This window comes from Nilaparvata lugens, chromosome 4 (assembly GCF_014356525.2).
Source record: "Nilaparvata lugens isolate BPH chromosome 4, ASM1435652v1, whole genome shotgun sequence".
In the NCBI taxonomy this organism is placed as follows: Eukaryota; Metazoa; Arthropoda; class Insecta; order Hemiptera; family Delphacidae; genus Nilaparvata; species Nilaparvata lugens.
The window spans coordinates 63838516-63859057 of NC_052507.1; the positions used below are offsets into that span (position 1 = coordinate 63838516).

A 20542-nucleotide genomic window follows, 5' to 3' on the forward strand; every position below is an offset into this window, starting at 1 on the left:
ATACTTTCCCTTGCATTTCAAGCATGCAAAAGTTATTCCTTTACACAAGGGGGGGAGTAAAGAAATACCTCAAAATTATAGACCAATTAGCTTGCTAAGTTCTATTTCTAAAATTTTCGAAAAATTGGTAAAGAAAAGATTAGTTGAATATCTAGATGTTAATAAAATCCTTGATAAGAGGCAGTTTGGTTTCCAACAGGGTAGAAGCACAGAGGATGCATTGGAGTCCTTAACTGAGACAATATACAATGGTTTCAAAACAAATAAAAAAACCTTGGTAATGTTCCTGGACCTGGCCAAGGCTTTTGACACAGTATCACATGATAAAATGATCCAGAAACTATCTAATATTGGTATTCAAGGAATAGAGTTAGATTTCTTTGAAAGTTATCTAAGGGGTAGAAGCCAAATCGTTAGCTGTGGTGGTAGTAATAGTGAGATTAGAGATGTGACATGGGGTCTACCTCATGGGACTGTATTGGGACCAGTTTTATTTTTTATCTATGTTAATAACCTGCCTAGTGTAGTGGACTCAGTTGGGTCTAAGACAATTTGTTTTGCTGATGACACAGCACTTATCTTCCAAGAAGGTTCCTGGGAAGATGTTATCAAGCAAACAAAAGTGGGTTACTATAAGGTTTCTCAGTGGCTAAAATGTAATTATTTGAGACTAAATCTTGGTAAAACAAAATGTATGACCTTCAATCCAACAACAAGAGGAAATCTAGAGATGAACAGGCTTTGTTTGAATAATGCTTGTAACAGGTATCCATGTGATTCTTGCAATGAGGTTATTGAGAGTGTAAACAATTACAAGTATCTTGGTATTTTTGTTGATAAGCATCTACGCTGGTCACCTCAGATTAGCTACCTTTGTAGAAAATTAAGGGTGGTCAATTTAAAAATGTACATGCTTAGAAGTATTTTGAGTCTAAAATTACTAAAATCTGTTTATTTTGCTCTATTCCAATCCTTAGTTCAGTATGGTAATACTATATGGGGAGGAACTTTTGATTCAACTTTAAAACCTCTATTTGTTTTACAAAAGTTAGTTATCAAAACAATAATGAGGTATCCGAGAGATTTCCCAAGTGTCACATTGTTTCAAAATTCCAATCTGTTCACTATAAGACAATTGTTCATTTTAAAGACTATTAAGAAACATGTGCTCAAATTAAAAAATATTCAAAATTTTCAAAGAGTAACTAGACAAGTCGCTCAAAACTTAATCACAATTGAAAGAGTTGATAGCACCCTATCCCGTAGAAGTATTTCATATTTGAGAAATAAACTCTATAATAAAGTTCCAAGAGGATGGTTGATAAAGAAGCCTAAAATAAAAGATTTCCATACCTGGGTGAAAGAAAATTATTTTTATTCAATTAATGATTTGGTTTAATATTGATTGATGTTGTATGAATCTTAAATTCAGCTTTATGTATATCTTTAATTTATTGTTATTTCTTAGAATAGAATATTTAGTTGGTTGAATGTTAATTACTGTTAGCCTATATTATAATATTGTAGGATCATTTTATATATTAATATTAATGTATAAGTGAATAAGTTATATTAAGACTCCACGTCGGCGTACAAGTTTTCTTTTGCCGACGTGTAGCACAAAGTTGTCAATTTCCTTTCAGTTGTATTCTGTATATATCTTTTGCAATAAACGATTTGATTTGATTTGAACCAGTGTGGTTACTTGAAGACACTTTCAGCTGTAAACCAGTGCTAGCATACAGTGATTGGATAAACACACACATTACCATCGATGACAAGTGATCTATGACTCAACACATTTAGTCAAACGTACATGGTGTGTAAAGCCCACATCGATTTTTGGACGTACATTTGTTAGCCGTCTTTATAAATTTTACGAGATTGAATGGGACTTGACAAGCACACGATACACATCATATGTTTGCCAAGTTGTGTTCAATCTAATGGAATTTGAAAGGACACACATATTACCATCGATGACAAGTACACATTTAGTCAAACGCACGTGGTGTGTAATGCCCACATAGATTTTTGGACGTACATTTGACAGCCTACCAGCTCAGCAGCTGAGAACTACTCGACAAAAGAAGAAGAATTGGCTAAAGAAACTGAATGGATCAGAACTCGTACTAAGCGGGCTACCAAGAAGAGGAAGCTTAGCACCCCATCGCCAGAAATCAGAAACTTATCGGAATATTACCAGAGAATTGATTAAAGATGGGCTCAACTGGCACTCCTATGAAGATAAACAGTCGAGACCAATAAGAGTGATGATTAAAAAGCTTCATCACTCTTGTAGTACAGAAATGATTCTGGAAGATTTGAAAGTAAGAGGATTGAAAGTTCTAGAAGTTGTAAACAAGCTGAGGTGGAAGACAAGGGAACCATTAGATATGTTCATGGTATCATTCAGCGCGGAAGAAGATATAAAAACAGTATTTGAATTGAAAAATATACTTGGATGTAGAGTAGAAGTTGAAGCATTGAAGAAGGCCAATCTGATACCGCAATGCAAACGTTGCCAAGCATACGGCCACACTCAAAAATATTGTTACAAGGAGCCTAGGTGTGTTAAGTGTGCAGGTAAACACCAAACAAAGGAATGTTTGAAACCCAACGATGCTCTACCAAAATGTATTCATTGCGGTGAAGCACATCCAGCCAGCTATCGAGGTTGCATTGTTGCAATCGAATTGCAAAAAATCAGGAATTCTACTAAAAAAAACTATTGCAGATTCACGAAAGAAAATCATTCAAAATATCCCACCAAAAATCACGGAAAATACAGAAGCTCACAATCTAAACAATGGTAGTGCAGTTAAAAAATTGACTTTCGCCCAGATTGTCTCAAAAGAAAATAGATCGAAATTGGAAGAGCCAAAAAGTGGAGTAGAAGAAGGCACCAATAATATTTTGCAGCTAATCTTGGCAAAACTGGATAGACAAGAGCAAATAATCACCTCACTACAATCTAAATTTCAGAAGTTAGAACAGAGTAGACTACTGAAATTCAAATGATTCATTCACTAAAAATAATGGAATGGAACGCGAATGGATTGTTACAACGGCAACAGGAGTTAGAAGCAGTTCTAGACATAGAAAAAATAGATATATGTCTTATATCTAAAACTCACTTTACAAATCAATCGTTTATCAAATTCAAAGGCTTTAAGATCTATCATGCTTTACATCCCAGCAATGTCGCGAGGGGTGGGAGTTCCATCATTATCAGAGACAATCCACAACATCATGAAGAAGTGAATTATGAAAGTGATAGACTTCAATTGATAGGTGTAGCAGTTCAAACAGTAAATTATCACTTCGTTGTTGCAGCTATTTACTGTCCTCCCAGATATTCCATCAGAAGAGAGGAGTATTCGACATTGCTTGATATGTTAGGAGAAAAATTCATTCTTGGTGGTGATTTCAATGCAAAGCACGTGCATTGGGGATCGCGCTTAACAACTCACAAGGGAAGACAGCTCTTCGAAGCAATGAAAGAGATGAGGTGCGAAGCTCTTTCAACTGGTAAACCAACCTACTGGCCCACCGATACGGAAAATCCCAGATCTCATAGATTTCTTCCTGACAAAAAATGGCAACAAATGTATCAGTTAATTATTTGCATTTAGAGGATAGTTTCGACCTTAATTCCGACCACTCACCCATCATTATGACTCTGAGTGATTCAATTCTACGGAAGGAAAATACTTGTCCAGCGTTAGCAAATAGCCGCACTGATTGGGATGGCTTCCAACAGATGCTGGAGGAAAGAATAGAATTGAACTCACCATTAAGAAACGAAGAACATATTGATCGGGAGTTGGAGAAGTTTGTGACTGATATCCAACAGGCAGCATGGTGTAATACCCCACAAATCAGAAGAAGAACCACTGGAAATAATTACCCTGCGGAAATCAGAGAATTAATTGTTGAAAAACGAAGAGCTAGAAGGAGATGGCAGCAATCACGTTTCCCCAAGATAAAAGAGTTTTGAACAATCTAACTCAAGAACTAAGGAGAGAGATTCAATGTATCAAGGATGAATCAATTAATAGTTACTTGAGAAACTTGACAGCAGAACAGAATGCAGTACGGACTACTCACTCTGGAAGGCAGCTAAAAAAATGAAACGAACCATTCAACAATCTCCTCCTCTCAGAAAGCAGGACAGACAATGGGCAAGGAGTAGTGATGAAAAGGCACAGACATTTGCGGATCATCTTGTAAACGTTTTCCAGCCAATCAACTCAGGTGAAGAGGAAACTTTAGAAGCGGATGAGAATATCTTACAGCCGAATTAAGAAATAATGCGTGTCACAGTAGAAGAAGTGAAAAGAGAAATAAGAAATCTGAATAACAAAAAAAACCTGGATTTGACATTATAACCGGCTCAGTCCTCAAACACCTACCAAGGAAAGCAATAGTGAAATCAACAAACATTTTGAATGCTTCTTTGAGACTAAAATTCGTACCAGGAATATGGAAAGTAGCAGAGGTTATAATGCTACTGAAGCCAGGTAAAGAGCCACATGAAGTATCATCATATAGGCCAATATCATTGTTACCGGTCCTATCCAAGTTGTTTGAAAGGATTTTACTTAGTAGGCTAAAACCAATAATTGAGAGACAGCACATAATTCCAAATCACCAATTTGGCTTCAGAGTGAAACACTCAACATTAGATCAAGTGCATCGGATTATAAATGTAATAGAGAAGTGCTTAGAAAAAAGTTTGTTCAGCAGCTTTCCTTGATATAGGGCAAGCTTTTGATAAAGTATGGCATGAAGGTCTCATTTTCAAGATCAAAAAAGTGCTACCAAAGCAATATACAGATATATTACAATCCTATCTGACTGACAGATACTTTAGGGTCAGGCATGAAAGTTCATATTCTGATTTGAAGGAAATTAAAGCAGGAGTTCCCCAAGGCAGTGTTCTGGGACCAGTTCTTTACCTACTCTATACCAGCGATATTCCCAGCCTTGATGAGAATACTACAGCAACATTTGCAGACGACACAGCCATATTATCAGTAGACAGTAATATACATATTGCAACAGAGAAACTACAGAGATCCATCAACAAAATTCAAGATTGGACTAGAAAGTGGAGAATGAAATTGAATGAAACCAAGTCCATTCACATCAATTTTACCAATAAGAAGGACCTGCCCATACCAATAACTATCAACAACCGAGTTGTACCATATGTTAATGATGCCAAGTATCTATGTATGACCTTGGACGCAAAGCTTCGCTGGAAGGCCCATGTCAAGAAGAAGAGAGAAGAGCTTGGAATCAAATATAAGAAGCTGTATTGGCTGATCGGAAGAAACTCCATTCTTTCAATCCGAAACAAAGTACTTCTGTACAAACAGATATTAAAGCCAGTATGGACCTATGGTATACAACTTTGGGGGTGTACCAAAGACAGCAACATCAATATCATTCAACGTTTTCAAAACAAAGTGCTAAGGAACATTGTGGATGCTCCTTGGTATGTCAGGAACAGCGATCTTCATAGAGACCTGCACGTCGACCTGGTGTCCACCGAGATCCAGAGGCATGCGGAGAGGCACGAGGGGCGACTGCACCAACATGACAACGTCGAGGCGATCCAGCTGCTAGACAATGGAGGGTTGGTGCGGAGGCTCAAAAGGAGGAAACTGTTTGAACTAGTGTAGTGCTTGTTCAAGTAGTGTCCAGTGAAAGAGCAGAGCAGTGATTGAGTGAATCTAGCTTCTATAGTGCAGTTAATAAGTGTACATATTATTTAAACAATAGCAGTAAGAGTTTCTAATGAGAAATTCACTGTTCAATTTTTCAAGTAGTAATTTAGGATAGAAAAAATTAGCTCATTAGTCTTTAGACTAGATGGCTATAGTATTGACCAATAGAAAAAAACATTTGTTAGCCGTCCTTATAAATTCTACGAGATTGAATGGGACTTGACAAACACATGATACACATCATATGTTTGCCAAGTTGTGTTCAATCTAGTAGAATTTGAAAGGACGCCATAAAATAGTATGTTCAATAAGTATCGAATTGTATGTAACCATAGAGAAACAATAGCGTAAGTAGATATCCCATGGTATAGGGCGTTTATGTCGCAACTTTTACTGTTACCTCAAGCCGATTACTGTTGATTATTTTCGATTTTTACTGTTTTGACCGGGTAAGAGTGTATGAACGGCACAATATGAGAGACTACCAGCGTCATAAAGCTTCACAGGAAAGAACTAAGTGGACTATCAGCTTGAGATAACAGTAAAAGTTGCGACATAAACGCCCTATACCATGGGATATCTACTCATGCTATTGTTTCTCTATGATGTAACTCAAGTTAGTCTGTATACAGCTTGTGAGCAAGTTGATTTTCATCAAATGAACCATTTAGAATAATACAATTACAAGTACTGGATCACTGATTTATTTATTCATATGCAAATACAATTCAGGTAAAAACAACAGGCATTTGCCCAAAACTGCTTCAAACCTTAATTTGGAATACACAGTCTAAAGGTTATGCTACTTACGTAACTTAAATGATAATTCAATAATTCAATAATTGCAGAAAATACAAGTAACAGATGTAAGGTGCAAAGTAATAGAGAAGTTGGTGCTTCCAGCTAGAATTGCCTTCAAGAAAGCACACGGGGCCACTAATGAGTGCAATGAAGCTGAATCAGGGGACAATAAAGTATGCTTGTTGAGAGTTAGAGGATGCACCTTTTTGGAACGACAGCCCAATGCACAGGTAGCGCGGCCTCGTCTCCTTTCTTTTACCTAAAACAACAAATATGTTGATCTCTGGAAGCTAATCATGGGTTGTATAATGAGGTTCACTTTTCAAAATAAGTGGAAATGATGGGACAACAGAGTTGCCATTTGTATGTTACCATCACATTTGTCACCTGGTCATATGGGACATATATATGAATCATATATTCATCTCATATTGATCAGTATTTTAGAGTTTTAAATTGGAAAAGTTTAATGAACAGTGTTTTTGTCTTTGAACAATTTTTGTAATCGACAGAAAGATTGTTTATTTCATTTGTTGTCAAAATTAATGTAGCTTCTCTTTTGTTTTTAATAACAAACGTGCCGCTTGTGTGACAGATAAAAATATGTACTTGAAATGGCTTTCATGTTTGGCATTGACTGAGTTATATTTAATACCCAAAATTTTACTTTTGGTCAGTGTGTGAGCTCGTTCGATAGGACTGAGAGAAAAGTCCGGCTGTTCTGGTGAAGGGGATAGATTTTGCTCTTGTTTTATAATACAGTTTTCCTGTCACAGTTCGGGCAGTTTAAAGAGAATTGTATTATTGAATAGGACGGGATCTGAACCCATTTCATTAGATCAGTTATTTTGATTTTTTAATTAATAATTAACGCCGCGAAATACCAGTGGATGCCAAAGTGGGAAGCTATTTCAAAAAGGTAGGTGACTACTGAATCATTGTTCTTAAATTTTTCATAACCACAAACATTGAATCCTCATTAGCAGCAAGCGAGTGTTTCCCCATTAATTCATATAAAATATTGTTTTATAATCAAATTAATCTTGTTTTGTTCAAATGTATATATGTTAATGATTCATTAATTAAAGTTCTAGTTATTCTGTTCTTTTTTGTTATCATAGTTTTTTCCTCCTTACATATTTGGTGGAGGCTTCTCCTGCCGTTCCACAACTTGCTTACATATTTGGTGTAGGCATATCTTGCTTACCCATTCTCCAGTAGATAGCTTTGATTCAAATTATTCCGGTATATCTGATGTAATTAATTGTAAATGTTTGTTAAATATAATGATCAACTCTATCTCAAATATTTTCTATGTCAATGTTGGAATGTCTTAATTTTCAGACCGCCGGAACTATTTGTACAGGAAAGCAAGGGATTGTCGACTCTACAGATATCGACACTACAAAACGATCTTAAACAGTTGACAGAGGAGAATAAGGGCGAAGTTGTCATCTACGAGGTCGCCCATTATATTATGGTGAGTTTTCATAAATTCAGTATCGATTCAAATCAAAAATTAAGGCTCAACTTACACTTACTCGACTCAAGTCGAGAAGAGACTGCGACTCTAGTCTCTTCTCGACGCAGCATGTGTTTCCAAATGGTGACACTCAGACCAGTCGATTCTAGTCTCCGCGACGTCACCGTTTGAAAACACATGCTCTCAACTAGAGTCGCGTAAGTGTGATTTGAGCCTTATTGCTTCATTCCCATAAAATATACAACAACATAATAATAATAATAATAACTTTTATTCACTTCATTGTACAATTTTACAAAGCAGAATAACATAAAAAATATCAAGTGCACTCCTCATTAGGCTAGGCCTGCGTCGAGGAGTGGTTCGTCTTATGAATTACAGAAAATATATAAGAAAAATGATTCAGCTGCTTCAAGTACTATATAGAGCTACTTACATAAATAGTATTATCTAAAGCCATTAAGCAATCTAAACAAAAATACACATCTTCCACAAAAAGAAACAAATTGATTACAATGCTTAGTTTATATAGCCTAGTTTACAGAATAAAGTTAAACATATTTCAATGAAACAAAACGAAACGAAACGAAACAATTCATGAAGCCGTTAAATACAGTCTTAACCTTCTACAGAAAATCGATAAGGAGGACTCTGTAGAAATACCGAAAGGTAAAACATTAAATAAACGAGGACCCTGAAAGGCTGCATGACCAGCCGCAGATGCAGTTACACATCTCGGCTCATACAGTTTCTCTCTGGCTTGACCACGAGTTGTATATCCATGTTCATGAGTCACTGGAAATATCTAATGGTCGTTCAAATACATATTTTAATAAGTTCAATTTATATAAATTCTCAGGGCTTAGAACTTTGAATTCTTTATAGATTAGGTTAGTGGGATATCTAATTGGTCTATTCAGACATATTTTTACAATTTTCTTATACTGCAAAATAAGGGGTTGTAAGATGGAAGATCCACAACCTCCCCATCCAACAATGCCGTATTCAATTACAGAAGAGATTAGGGCAAGGGATACCATCCTCAACTGGTACAATGGAAGAATATTTCTCAATTGAACAAACTTATAAAATGTTTTCCTTAATCTATTACAAACATAAGAAATATGTGGCTCCCACCTTAGTCGAGAATCTATCATGATGCCTAGGTATTTTACAGAATCATGAACAAAGAGAGGAACACACTGGCAATAAGACTGGTTACAGTCAGGTTTATGAATAATAATTTTAAGTTTGTACTCCTCAGAGGGCTTACCAGCCATTGTGAGATAAAAGGGTAGAACATGATATTGTATAATAAAGAAAAATATAAATTTTTATAATGAAGATTAAATGTGGATTCCCACATTTCAGTATCAGTGCAGTTACAGTGAGAATATAATTCTCATGTGTTCTAATGTGGCAATTCACACTCGCTCGGCCGGGCTGAGTGTGACTAGTCCTATAAGAACTTATGAGTATTATATTTTCACTGTACCGGATACTGCAATGTGTATTTAGACTTGTGTTATTGTATGTTATAACTTGTCTTCTGTGTCCTTGAATATTGAGTGATTGAATTTGTCAACATTGCTATATTTGTGATTGAGTTGTAATAGTTGTGTTGGTGTTGACCAGACCTACTTGCACCGATACAGCCGTCCAGGGTTCGAGTCCTTCTACGATGAAATGCTGGCTAGAAAGAGACTGCAGCAACAGAGAGAGGCTGATCGTCGACGGGCTGTTGAGAACAAGAAGGTCAGTTTCATTCAGATTCAGATTGCTTCATTCATGAGTTGTACAACAAAAACATTCATCATACGTTCAAGAGTTGAACATAATTAGCAGTTATAGTAAAATACCATGACGAATCATATCAACCTACAGACTGAAGAGTTCTACAATAATATTGAGCAAAATCTTGAGACGAAAAGTGCAGAGTGTGATCTTTGGGTAGAAATAAGAAAGAAGGAGTCGTGAACCCCACAACATCGAACAGCCAAGAAAGGATGAAATTGATGGCAAATGGAGCAGCCGAACATTACATAATAGTGACCCAATATAATGATTAGACGTGCTCTCTCAAACGAGCTATTCGGGAAATAATATTGAACATAGGAATATGATGAAATATGCGAAAGTTGAGGTATTACTGTAATGTTTTCACAAGAAACTGTCAAGTTTGGACCTTTAGTAGTTCATTCTCAGAAAGGGTATCTGAGGATACCCTCCCCTCCAACACTTGACCGTTGATAAAGAAAGTTAAAAATGGCATGAGCGAATGATCCGTGGTCTAGTGGATATAGTGATTGCCCTGGGTTCAAACCCAGATACGAACCAAACTTTTTAGCCAGATCACTCCTGTGGCCAGTTAATTGTCGAGAATGATCCGTGGTCAACAGTGAGGTCCACGTTATAATGGCAGTATTTGATTAACATCGGTGTGGCTACCCTTGTCTATCATTCGACAAAGCAGATAGCGCTATCCTTCTCCAGCTCTGCAACGTTGCCAGATTTCTTTGAACAATGTAGAAATATAGATAATTAACAAAATATTTGATCTCATTCATGGAAATTCATTATTCTATCATTGAAAATTCTATTCTTGACGAATAAAATATAATTGATTATTTTAAACAAGAATGAACAGTTGATATTACATCATTTACACTGGTATCAGCTATCCTCTATAGAAGACAGTAGCAAGGCAGAGAATCGGAAACGTTGTTCTCCTATCTTTCTCTACTGCTATTATAACGTGGACCTCACTATATTGGATATAGTGCTAGCCTAGCAGACTAGAGATCCCGGGTTCAAACCCAGATACCAACTAAATTTTTTAGCCAGGTCACTCGCGTGTTATCGGATGGGCACGTTGAACTTTTGGTCCCAGATGATGTATGTAACAGTTGTGAGACCCATTGAGGCCTATTTAGGCTATAGTGAAGTCCACGTTATAATGGCAGTGAAGAAAGATAGCAACCAATCCTCTGTCTTGTGAATGCCTGCTATAGACGGTAGTTGATACAGGTTTATTGATATAATATTAACTGTTCATTCTCGTTTAAAATAATGAATTATATTTTATTAAGCAAGAAATTATATTTTTAAATAATTTCATAATTAAGAAATATTTTGTTAATTAATTATCAATTCTACATTGTTGAAAGACGATCTGGCAACAGAGCAAAGCGAGAAAGAGATAGCGCTATCCGCTTTGTCGAATGATAGACAAGGATAGAAATACCATTGCTAGTTAAAAACTGCCATTATAACGTGGACCTCACTATAGGTGAGCTGCCTTCCCGTGAGGGATTCTCCAATGCCATACGAATTTATTAGTTGCATGAGAGTATAACATAGAATGTAAAACCATAGAGAAACAATAGCGTAAGTAGATATCCCATGGTATAGGGTGTTTATGTCGCAAAATTTACTGTTATTTGAAGCCAATAGTACACATAGTACTTTCCCGTGAAGCTGTGTGACGCTGGTAGTCTCTCATATTGTGCCGTTCATACACTCTCACCCCAACAAAACAGTAATAATCGGCTTGAGATAGCAGTAAAAGTTGCGACATATACACCCTATACCATGGGATATCTACTTATGTTATTGTTTCTCTATGGTAAAACACAACCTACAAATCGAGAGAATTTGAGAGTTCAAAATTCGAGTAACTCACAAACTTCAAATTTAGCTGTCGATATTTTCAAGAAAAGTTCAGTATCCGTGAAAATGTTAAATATAGGACTTTTAATATGATATGAAATGTTTCTTATTTGTTATGTACCTTGTTAATTATTCACCATCATCATTTCAGAGGCAAGAGATGATTCAAGAAATTCAAAGTAAACAAGAAGCCATGAGACTAGAAAATAACAAGAGACGGAAAAATAGTTTCATAGAATCTGAATCAGACGATGAATCTCAAAACACAAGATGCAAGTGAGTACAAAATAATTCATTATTTTAGTAAAAAATGATAATATGAGGGTGTGATCACATTGCATGCGTATATGTAGATGCAAGTGAGTACAAAATAATTCATTATTTTAGTAAAAAATGATAAGATGAGGGTGTGATCACATTGCATGCGTATATGTAGATGCAAGTGAGTACAAAATAATCCATTATTTTAGTAAAAAGTGAAGATAAGGGTGTGATCATAATAATGAATGCGTATATGTGTAAGTACACGACGAATCATGCATGAGTCGAAAAACAAAATCTGGAAAGTGCCATTGTGACTTGCATGTAGCTGCTCACCCTGAACGCAACCAGCAAGTGCACGCGTTCAGTGTGAGTGTTCCAATTGCTCTTTCCACATTTTGTTTCTCATCTGCACGCGTGGTCATGCATAACCTAGCTTGCACTTGCAGATATACGCATCCAATGTGATCCACACTACCTCCGTAAACAAAGCCGTAGTGCATTCGTGTGACGTCAGCACAGGTAGGTTTCCTACACTAGCTGATATAGATCAGCTGAAATCAACGAATTTTTATTGGTGTAGGACCCTACTTGTGCTGACGTCACAAGAATGCACTACGGCTTTGTTTACGGAGGTAGTGTGTGATCACACCCTTACAAACAATGTTAGGATATTAGGCCTAGAGTATTTTGTACCTTACTTTCAACTAATTTTTAGAATTCCTGTAATTTATTTGGGTAAAAGAAACCAGCCGGGGCCGCCGAAAACAATTGATGAACAGGTAGAAGTTCTAGTGACCCTTCAGTGGTCGCCTATTGTTATTGAATATCGACATTTTCGTGGTCTATTGTTAAGGATTTCACTTTGAGGAATAAATTGGTGGACCAGTCTGATTACTTAAAGGCATTTTCAGCTTTAAACCAGTGGTAGTCTACAGTGATTGGATAAACACACATATTACTATCGTTTATAAGTACAAATTTAGTCAAACTAAGAACGTATTGTTGATTTTTTTATAAAGATTACGTCCTAATACGTCATTTTATACTTATTCTTACCTCCTATTATATTCAGTGTACATGATGAGACTAAATAGATGAGCACGAACACACGCCGTACACTTTCCATAAGCTGATGCTATAATTATCATATTATACATATTTTCGATTATATGATTACTAGCCGTCAGGCTCGCTTCGCTCGCCATATTCGTCTAGCCAGGGGGCTCCGCCCCCTGGACCCCCGACTGGATCGTCCAAGAATAAGATTAGCAGGCTAGCTTCGCTCGCCTGCATTTTTATCATGTTAGGACAATCCAGTCGGGGGTCCAGATTAAACGTCTGGCTAAACGGATATGGCGAGCGAAGCGAACCTGACGGCTAGTAATATAATATTCCCAGGATTGAAGTAGCAGTGCCCAATCAATTTTTCCGCGATAAATGCATTTAAATCTTCAACTTGGTGCCAACCTAACAAAGTCAACTCAACTTAATGCCAACCTGACAAAATTATTAATTTAGTCGCCAGTTAACAACTGTTTCGAAGAGGTACTCTATCTAAGTCCATAAAAGTCAATTTCTCAGGAAATCAATTTCTAATTTCTAACATCAATCATAATTTCCTTATAGTGATTTTTCACAAAATGATATCATAATGCAAGAAATGAAATATTCTTCATTTGTTTGATAATTGATTTGATTTAATATTCATAGTTTATAGAATTAATTAAAAAATCATGAAAAAAATGGGAAAATTGCACTTGGTGCATTGTACGCCCATGATATGATATGGAAATTTCAATTATAATTTAGAGATTGAGAGAAGAAGAATATACATGCTAAAAGACGAACTTTAAACCCTTCAAAACAACCTTTAGAGTTAAAATATTGCCAAAAGATTTCTTAGTGCGCCTCTAAAGGGCCAACTGAACATACCTACCAAATTTGAACGTTTTTGGTCCGGTAGATTTTTAGTTATGCGAGTGAGTGAGTGAGTCAGTCAGTAAGTCAGTCAGTCAGTCAGTGAGTGAGTGCCATTTCGCTTTTATATATATAGATTATATACGAATAAATATAATACGCATATCATCAGCTGATGAATAGCGCACGTTGTGTGTTACGAATTGTATGTAACTCAAGTCAGTCTGTATACAGCTTGTGAGCAAGTTGAGTTTCATCAAATTAACCATTGGGAATAATTTAATAACAAGTATTTGATCACTGATCTAGATTCAATAATACATTTTAGAAAATACAAGTAACAGATGTAAGGTGCAAAGTAATAGATGAGTCGCTACCAGCTAAAACACTCCGGCTACTAATGAGGGTAATGAAGCGGATTCAGAGGACAATAGAGTGTGATTGTCGAGAGTTGGAGGATGAACCTTTTTGGAACAATAGCCCAGTGTACAGGTAGCGCGGCCCCGCGGCCCCGTCTCGTTTCTTTCACCCATTTATTTTTGTTTTAAGTACATTTTAAACCAGTCTTATAAATGACGGTAAACTGAATTGATTTGGAAGAATGCATTATCATACATTTATTCTAACTTATCATGTGTATTTGACAAATAAGACGTTGATATTGTCGATAACACTATATTCTATCTTCTATCTATATATATAAAAGCGAAATGGCACTCACTCACTCACTCACTCACTCACTCACTCGCATAACTTAAAATCTACCGGACCAAAAACGTTCAAACTTGGTAGGTATGTTCAGTTGGCCCTTTAGAGGCGCACTAAGAAATCTTTTGGCAATATTTTAACTCTAAGGGTTGTTTTTAAGGGTTTAAAGTTCGTCTTTTAGCATGTATATTCTTCTTCTCCCAATCTCTCAATTATAATTGAAATTTCCATATCATAATTATGTTACTATAGAACTATAATCTAGATAGAGTACCTCTTCGTAACAGTTGTAAACTGGCAACTAAATTAATAATTTTGTCAGGTTGGCATTAAGTTGAGTTGACTTTGTTAGTTTGGCACCAAGTTGAAGATTTAAATGCATTTATCGCGGAAAAATTGATTGGGCACTGCTACTTCAATCCTGGGAATATTATATTACTAGCAGTCAGGCTCGCTTCGCTCGCCATATCCGTTTAGCCAGCCGTTTAGTCTGGACCTAACATATGATAAAAATGTCCAAATGAAAAATGCAGGCGAGCGAAGCGAGCCTGCTGATCTCATTCTTGGACGTTCCAGTCGGGGGTCCAGGGGGCGGAGCCCCCTGGCTAGACGGATATGGCGAGCGAAGCGAGCCTGACGTCTAGTGCTACTATATAGTACTACAACATCAACGTCTTATTCTTTCGAATATGGAGGAATACCATAACATCTCTTACCATACAATCAACATATCATGTGTATTATAATTTCAATACCTTTCACGTTTAAAATACTGTAAACATATTTTGCTGTAGAGAAAATTAAGTTGTTTTATCGTTGAATAACAATCCTATAGAAGAGCTATTGATAATATGTTGTATTATCATGAAATCTTTTTGTGTTCATTTTCAAATACTGGTGGTGATCCAGTATAATAAGTATTAATAATACTTTTGAATTTAAATTCTACCTGTGAACATATACGTTGATATAAAAAGAGTTTAGTTTCGTACTAAACATTTTGATAGTTCAATATTTTACAAATGAATAGATGCCTACCTATAGTGATGTCCACGTTATAATGGCAGTGGATAGAGATAGGGGAACAGTGTTGCTGATTTTCTGCCTCAATTAATTGAAAAGATAAGACGATTGGCAGCCCATCATGAGTCACGTCTTCATCAACACGACAACACCGAAGTCATCCAACTACTAGACAACACTGAACTCACTAGGAGGTTGAAGAGAACAAAGCCCTTCGAGTTGGTGTAGTGCTAGTGGAGTGATTAAAGTATATTGAATAAAAGTGTAGTGAAATAATTTAAAGTATTGAAATTATAAATTGGAACTGTAGCCTTCACTGGAAGACTTTAGCAATAAAAATTAATTTAGGATAAGAAATAACAGAACAAAATTAATGGTTAGTCCTAGTGACTAGTTTTAATAGAAAAAAAATAATTAAATAAATGTCTACATTGTTAGACAAAGATAGGAGAACAGCGTTTGCCGATTTTCTGCCTCAATTGATTAACTAAATGTCTACATTGTCTACAATGTCTTTTAAAAATGTCTATATTGTTGAAAACAAAAATTTGGTAACATTCCAGAGCTAGAGATGGATAGCGCTATCTGGTTTGTCTTATGATAGACAAGGATAACAACACCATTGTTAATCAAACACTGCCATTATAACGTGGATCTTACTATAGTAGAACTCGTTTTATCGGTCGATATTTGCAAATTACAAAGATGTAAACTTATCATGTAAGCTTGCAATCATTTGTAGACATAATGATTCATCCAACTCACTTCAAACAAATAATTTAAATACATAATATCATAGAAACACCTCATTCTTTTGAATTGAATTTTAAATTTTCAAATTTCTTTCCTAGGTCACAGTCTCCAACTAAGAAGACTGCCCACATCAGTGCTGAAGCTAGGAAGACAAACGAAACAAAGGTTTGCTATTATTATTTTATAATATACTAGCAGGTAACCCGTGCTCCGCAAGGGTCTGTTTAAAAAATTGACAAACTGAAAACTTGACCTACTGAAATCTTGACGAATCTAAAATAGGCTTATAACCATCCTCGGTAAATTAAGAATATTTATGCAAATTTCAAGATTAATCAGTCCAGTAGTTCAGACGTGATGATGTGTCAGTCATGTATTTTCCCATCCCATATGTGACAGCCAATTTTTAAATTATTATATAATAGATTACTGAAGAAGACATAATACTTGAAAACCTAACAGTATCATATTGATTTTTTTTAATACATCAATTTTAGTATCGATTAGATCCTCCACAATTTTAATCAAGCAGCCTTTTGTTTCCCCAATTTCCCAAAAAAATACCTACAATATTCGTTTCACTCCGAATTTGTGTCTGAGAGTACATCCTAACTGAAGAATATAAATTATTACTAATTTTATTGTTATCTATATTGTACCTATGTTTCATTTATACTATATTGTACTGGTTGCAAAATTTTACATTTAATAATTATTTGATGAAATCCAATTTCAAACATAATGAAAACAATTTCCTTGAAAAAATAATTTATAATAATACGTTTCGAGGGAAAAAATCAAGAAAAAAAGTTGTAGATGGTAACTGATAAATGGTAAATTATAACTAATTCTCTATAAATTCTCGTTAAACTCTATAAATTCTCTCTATAACTCTAACGTTTTCATTGGTAGAGTTCACAAGATAGTTAGTACTTGCCCAGTGAACTCTACCACTAACTCTACCAATGAAAACCAGGCTATTCTGCTATTATAACGTGGACTTCACCATAACCCACTAAACTGTGATGTATTTATTTTGAAGGTGAAAGAAGAGGAGCTTGAGAAGGAATCGGAGTGCAAGGAAGAGGAAGATTTCTGTCCGTGGACTTTCTCTTCTAAAGGAAATTCACGAATTGAAAGTGAATTTCAAGTGTTGAAGTGGCTGGGTGAAGGTGCATTCGGAGATGTGATCAAGGTACGTTTCAAGAATTATAGGATTCGTTGATTATATTTCATTCTCATCTTCAGATCTGCTAGATTTCAAATCGTCTTGTATATAAACATAGCCACCTATAATACAAGGCCGTGTTAAAATAAATGTATGATAATGGATTCTTCCAATTCAATTCAGTTTACCGTCATTTATAAGAGCATAGCCACCTCTAATACAAGGCCATGGCCTACGATATTGCAACGTCGCAGCGTAGGCCTAGAATCTAATACATGATTGGTGAAAAAGATCAGCTGGTATTTAAAAAAAAATCACCACTCATGTATTAGATTCTAGGCCTACGCTGCGACTTTGCAATATCGTAGGCCGCGGCCTTGTATTAGAGGTGGCTATAATATAAATAATGTTTTAAAGGTAAAACGGAAGGTTAGGTTTTGGCTTTTGAATGGCAATTATGTTGATTTCATTCAAAATGTTTCATAATTCTTGATAATAAATACAACTAACGAAAAGATGAAATACTTGAAGATTTGAAATACCAAATGACAATCTATTTCCTTGCTCATTCATATCAATAACATATTTCTCTCATAGAGTTTCTTAGTTTTTTTCAAACGATGTTAGTTAATTAATGTTGAAACAATGTCAATTTTTTGAATATTTGTCGCTACCATCATGATGTAAAAGACTAGCTTCCAGAGTGAGGCTCACGTTATTCTCTCAGTGGAAATGATAGGAACACAATGTTGCCACTTTTCCGTTTACACTGTCTTCTATTCTATACTATTAATAGTGAGGTCCACGTTATAATGGCAGTGTAGAATTGACAATACTGTTGCTGACCTTTTCTATCATACAACAAAACAGATAACGCTATCTCTATCTAGCTTTGCAATGTTGTCTGTTTGCCAGAATATTCTATTGTTACTTTTGACAGTGACTGTACAAAAGCAGACAAACAATTTCTCAGCCGCCATTTTTTTCTCTATCCACTCTATATACCACTCTTTTCTCTATAAACTCTATATAAATATATAAACATTTAAACATTAAGAGAAATGCCAAACCGTCGACTTGAATCTTAGACCTCACTTCGTTCTGTCAATTATTTAATTACATTAATTAATATATTGATTTTTTTCTCTCTAGGCTCGCAACAAATTAGACGGTTGCCTGTATGCAATCAAAAGAATCAAGCTGTCTTCAACCACCAATGTTCTCTACAGGAAAATCACGAGGGAAGTCAAACTGCTGTCAAGACTTAACCATGAGAATGTCGTCCGTTACTTCAATTCGTGGATTGAGTCAGCATCGGATTCTACCGAAAACTCCAGCGAGTGTTCTCCCAAAGTAAGTGTACAACACTAATGGCTGGTTTCCGAGCTCGGGATTTAGCTAAGTTCTAGACTTTAACTGGCTTTAAACTCTGGAGTCAGGAAATTGGCTTTACGAGTCAGAGCGTTAACGTAGTCGAGGACTCAAATAGACCCTGGAGTTTAGAGATCACGTTAGACTCTGGAGTTTATAATTTCGCTTTCTGAGTAAAGGGCTTATAAGTCCAGGACTTGAATTAGATTCTCGCCTCTCTCCGAGTCATGGATTTATCAAAGATTGTTAAGTCCAGAACTTGAAACAGCGTGATTTTAAACCCTCGACTGAGGTATGTTTTTAAATTACGTTCTGGACTTAAACTGAAAAAACTCATCTCAGTTATTGTTTTGGAGTAAATGAATAGCCAAATAAATATCGTGGATTACGTAAATTATTTGGATTAGTACATCTAAATTCATAATTTATAGTTTGCAAGTCTATTTTAAAATAAATTTCTATCAGAATTATGCGTAAAAAACTAATCTTATTTTACCACTGTGACATAACCTAAAAAAATTCAAGAAAAATAATACAAGGATTGCCTTGGAATTTTATCTCCCAATATGTTTTATCTGTCCAATAGCCTCCTAAAATTTTTATTCAAAAATCACTGACAAGGATCAATGATCAATAATAGCATAACGTGAAATTAAATGTTCATTCATTCATGTTTCAAAAGGCTAGGTTTTACTTTAAATAGACCGACAAATACATTGAGACGTATTTTCACAAAATAATTGTTTCATAATAGTTTTGAGAGCATGCTCATTTGAATAAGCCCGCTTCTATCAGCTGTCTCCCATTTCCAAAATAACAACAATATACTATTGTGAATATCCCTCTTGTTTACTGCGTTAAAGTCCTGGACTCAAATAAGTCGAGAACTTGATAGACCCCGGAGTTTCGAAGATAAACCCGTGACTCAGAAAATCGATTTAGACACGAGTGCTGTCACCTGGTCATATGGGACATATATATGAATCATATATTTATCTCATATTCATCAGGATTTTAGAGTTTTAAAATTAAAAAAGTTCAATGAACAGTGTTTTTGTCTTTGAACAATCTTTGTCATCGACAGAAAGATTGTTTATTTCATTTGTTGTCAATATTAACGTAGCTTCTCTTTTGTTTCTAATAACAAGCTTGTGCAACAGATAAAAATATGTACTTGAAATGGCTTTTATGTTTGGCATTGACTGAGTTTATATTAATACCAAAATTTAACTTTTGGGCAGAGCTCGTTCGTTAGGACTGTGAGTAAAGTCCGGCTGATCCAGTGAAAAAGGCTAGATTTCGTTTCGTTTTATAATACAGTTATTCTGTCACAGATCGAGTAGTTTAAAAATAATTGTATTGTTAAGGGAGACGGGTTCTGAGCCTATTCATTGGTTCAGCTAATTTTTGTTCTTTTAAAATACTAACTGTAAAGTCGCGATTAAACCAGTGTATGCCAAAGGGGGAAGCCATATTCAAAAGGTAGGTGACTACTGGATAAAATCATTGTTCTTAATTTTCATAACCACAAAGATTGAATCATCATTAGCAGCAATCGAGTGTTTCCCCCATTAATTCATATCAATAATGTTTTTATAAAAAAATTGATCTTGTTTGGTTTAAATGTAAATATGTTCAAGACTCATTAAA

The 20542-nt window shown here is 35.5% G+C and overlaps 1 protein-coding gene across 3 annotated transcripts in view; it reads left to right on the top strand.

Annotated features, from left to right (window-relative positions):
• Positions 1–20542, top strand: part of LOC111064227 (eIF-2-alpha kinase GCN2) — a 61176-nt gene that overhangs the window by 6195 nt on the left and 34439 nt on the right. For all 3 annotated transcript variants that reach the window (XM_039426163.1, XM_039426161.1, XM_039426162.1), the window contains 6 exons: positions 7881–8016; positions 9655–9774; positions 11840–11964; positions 16452–16518; positions 17396–17548; positions 18674–18874. In XM_039426163.1, coding sequence (XP_039282097.1) covers positions 7881–8016; positions 9655–9774; positions 11840–11964; positions 16452–16518; positions 17396–17548; positions 18674–18874 — 802 coding nt within the window. The remainder of the gene's footprint in view (positions 1–7880; positions 8017–9654; positions 9775–11839; positions 11965–16451; positions 16519–17395; positions 17549–18673; positions 18875–20542) is intronic.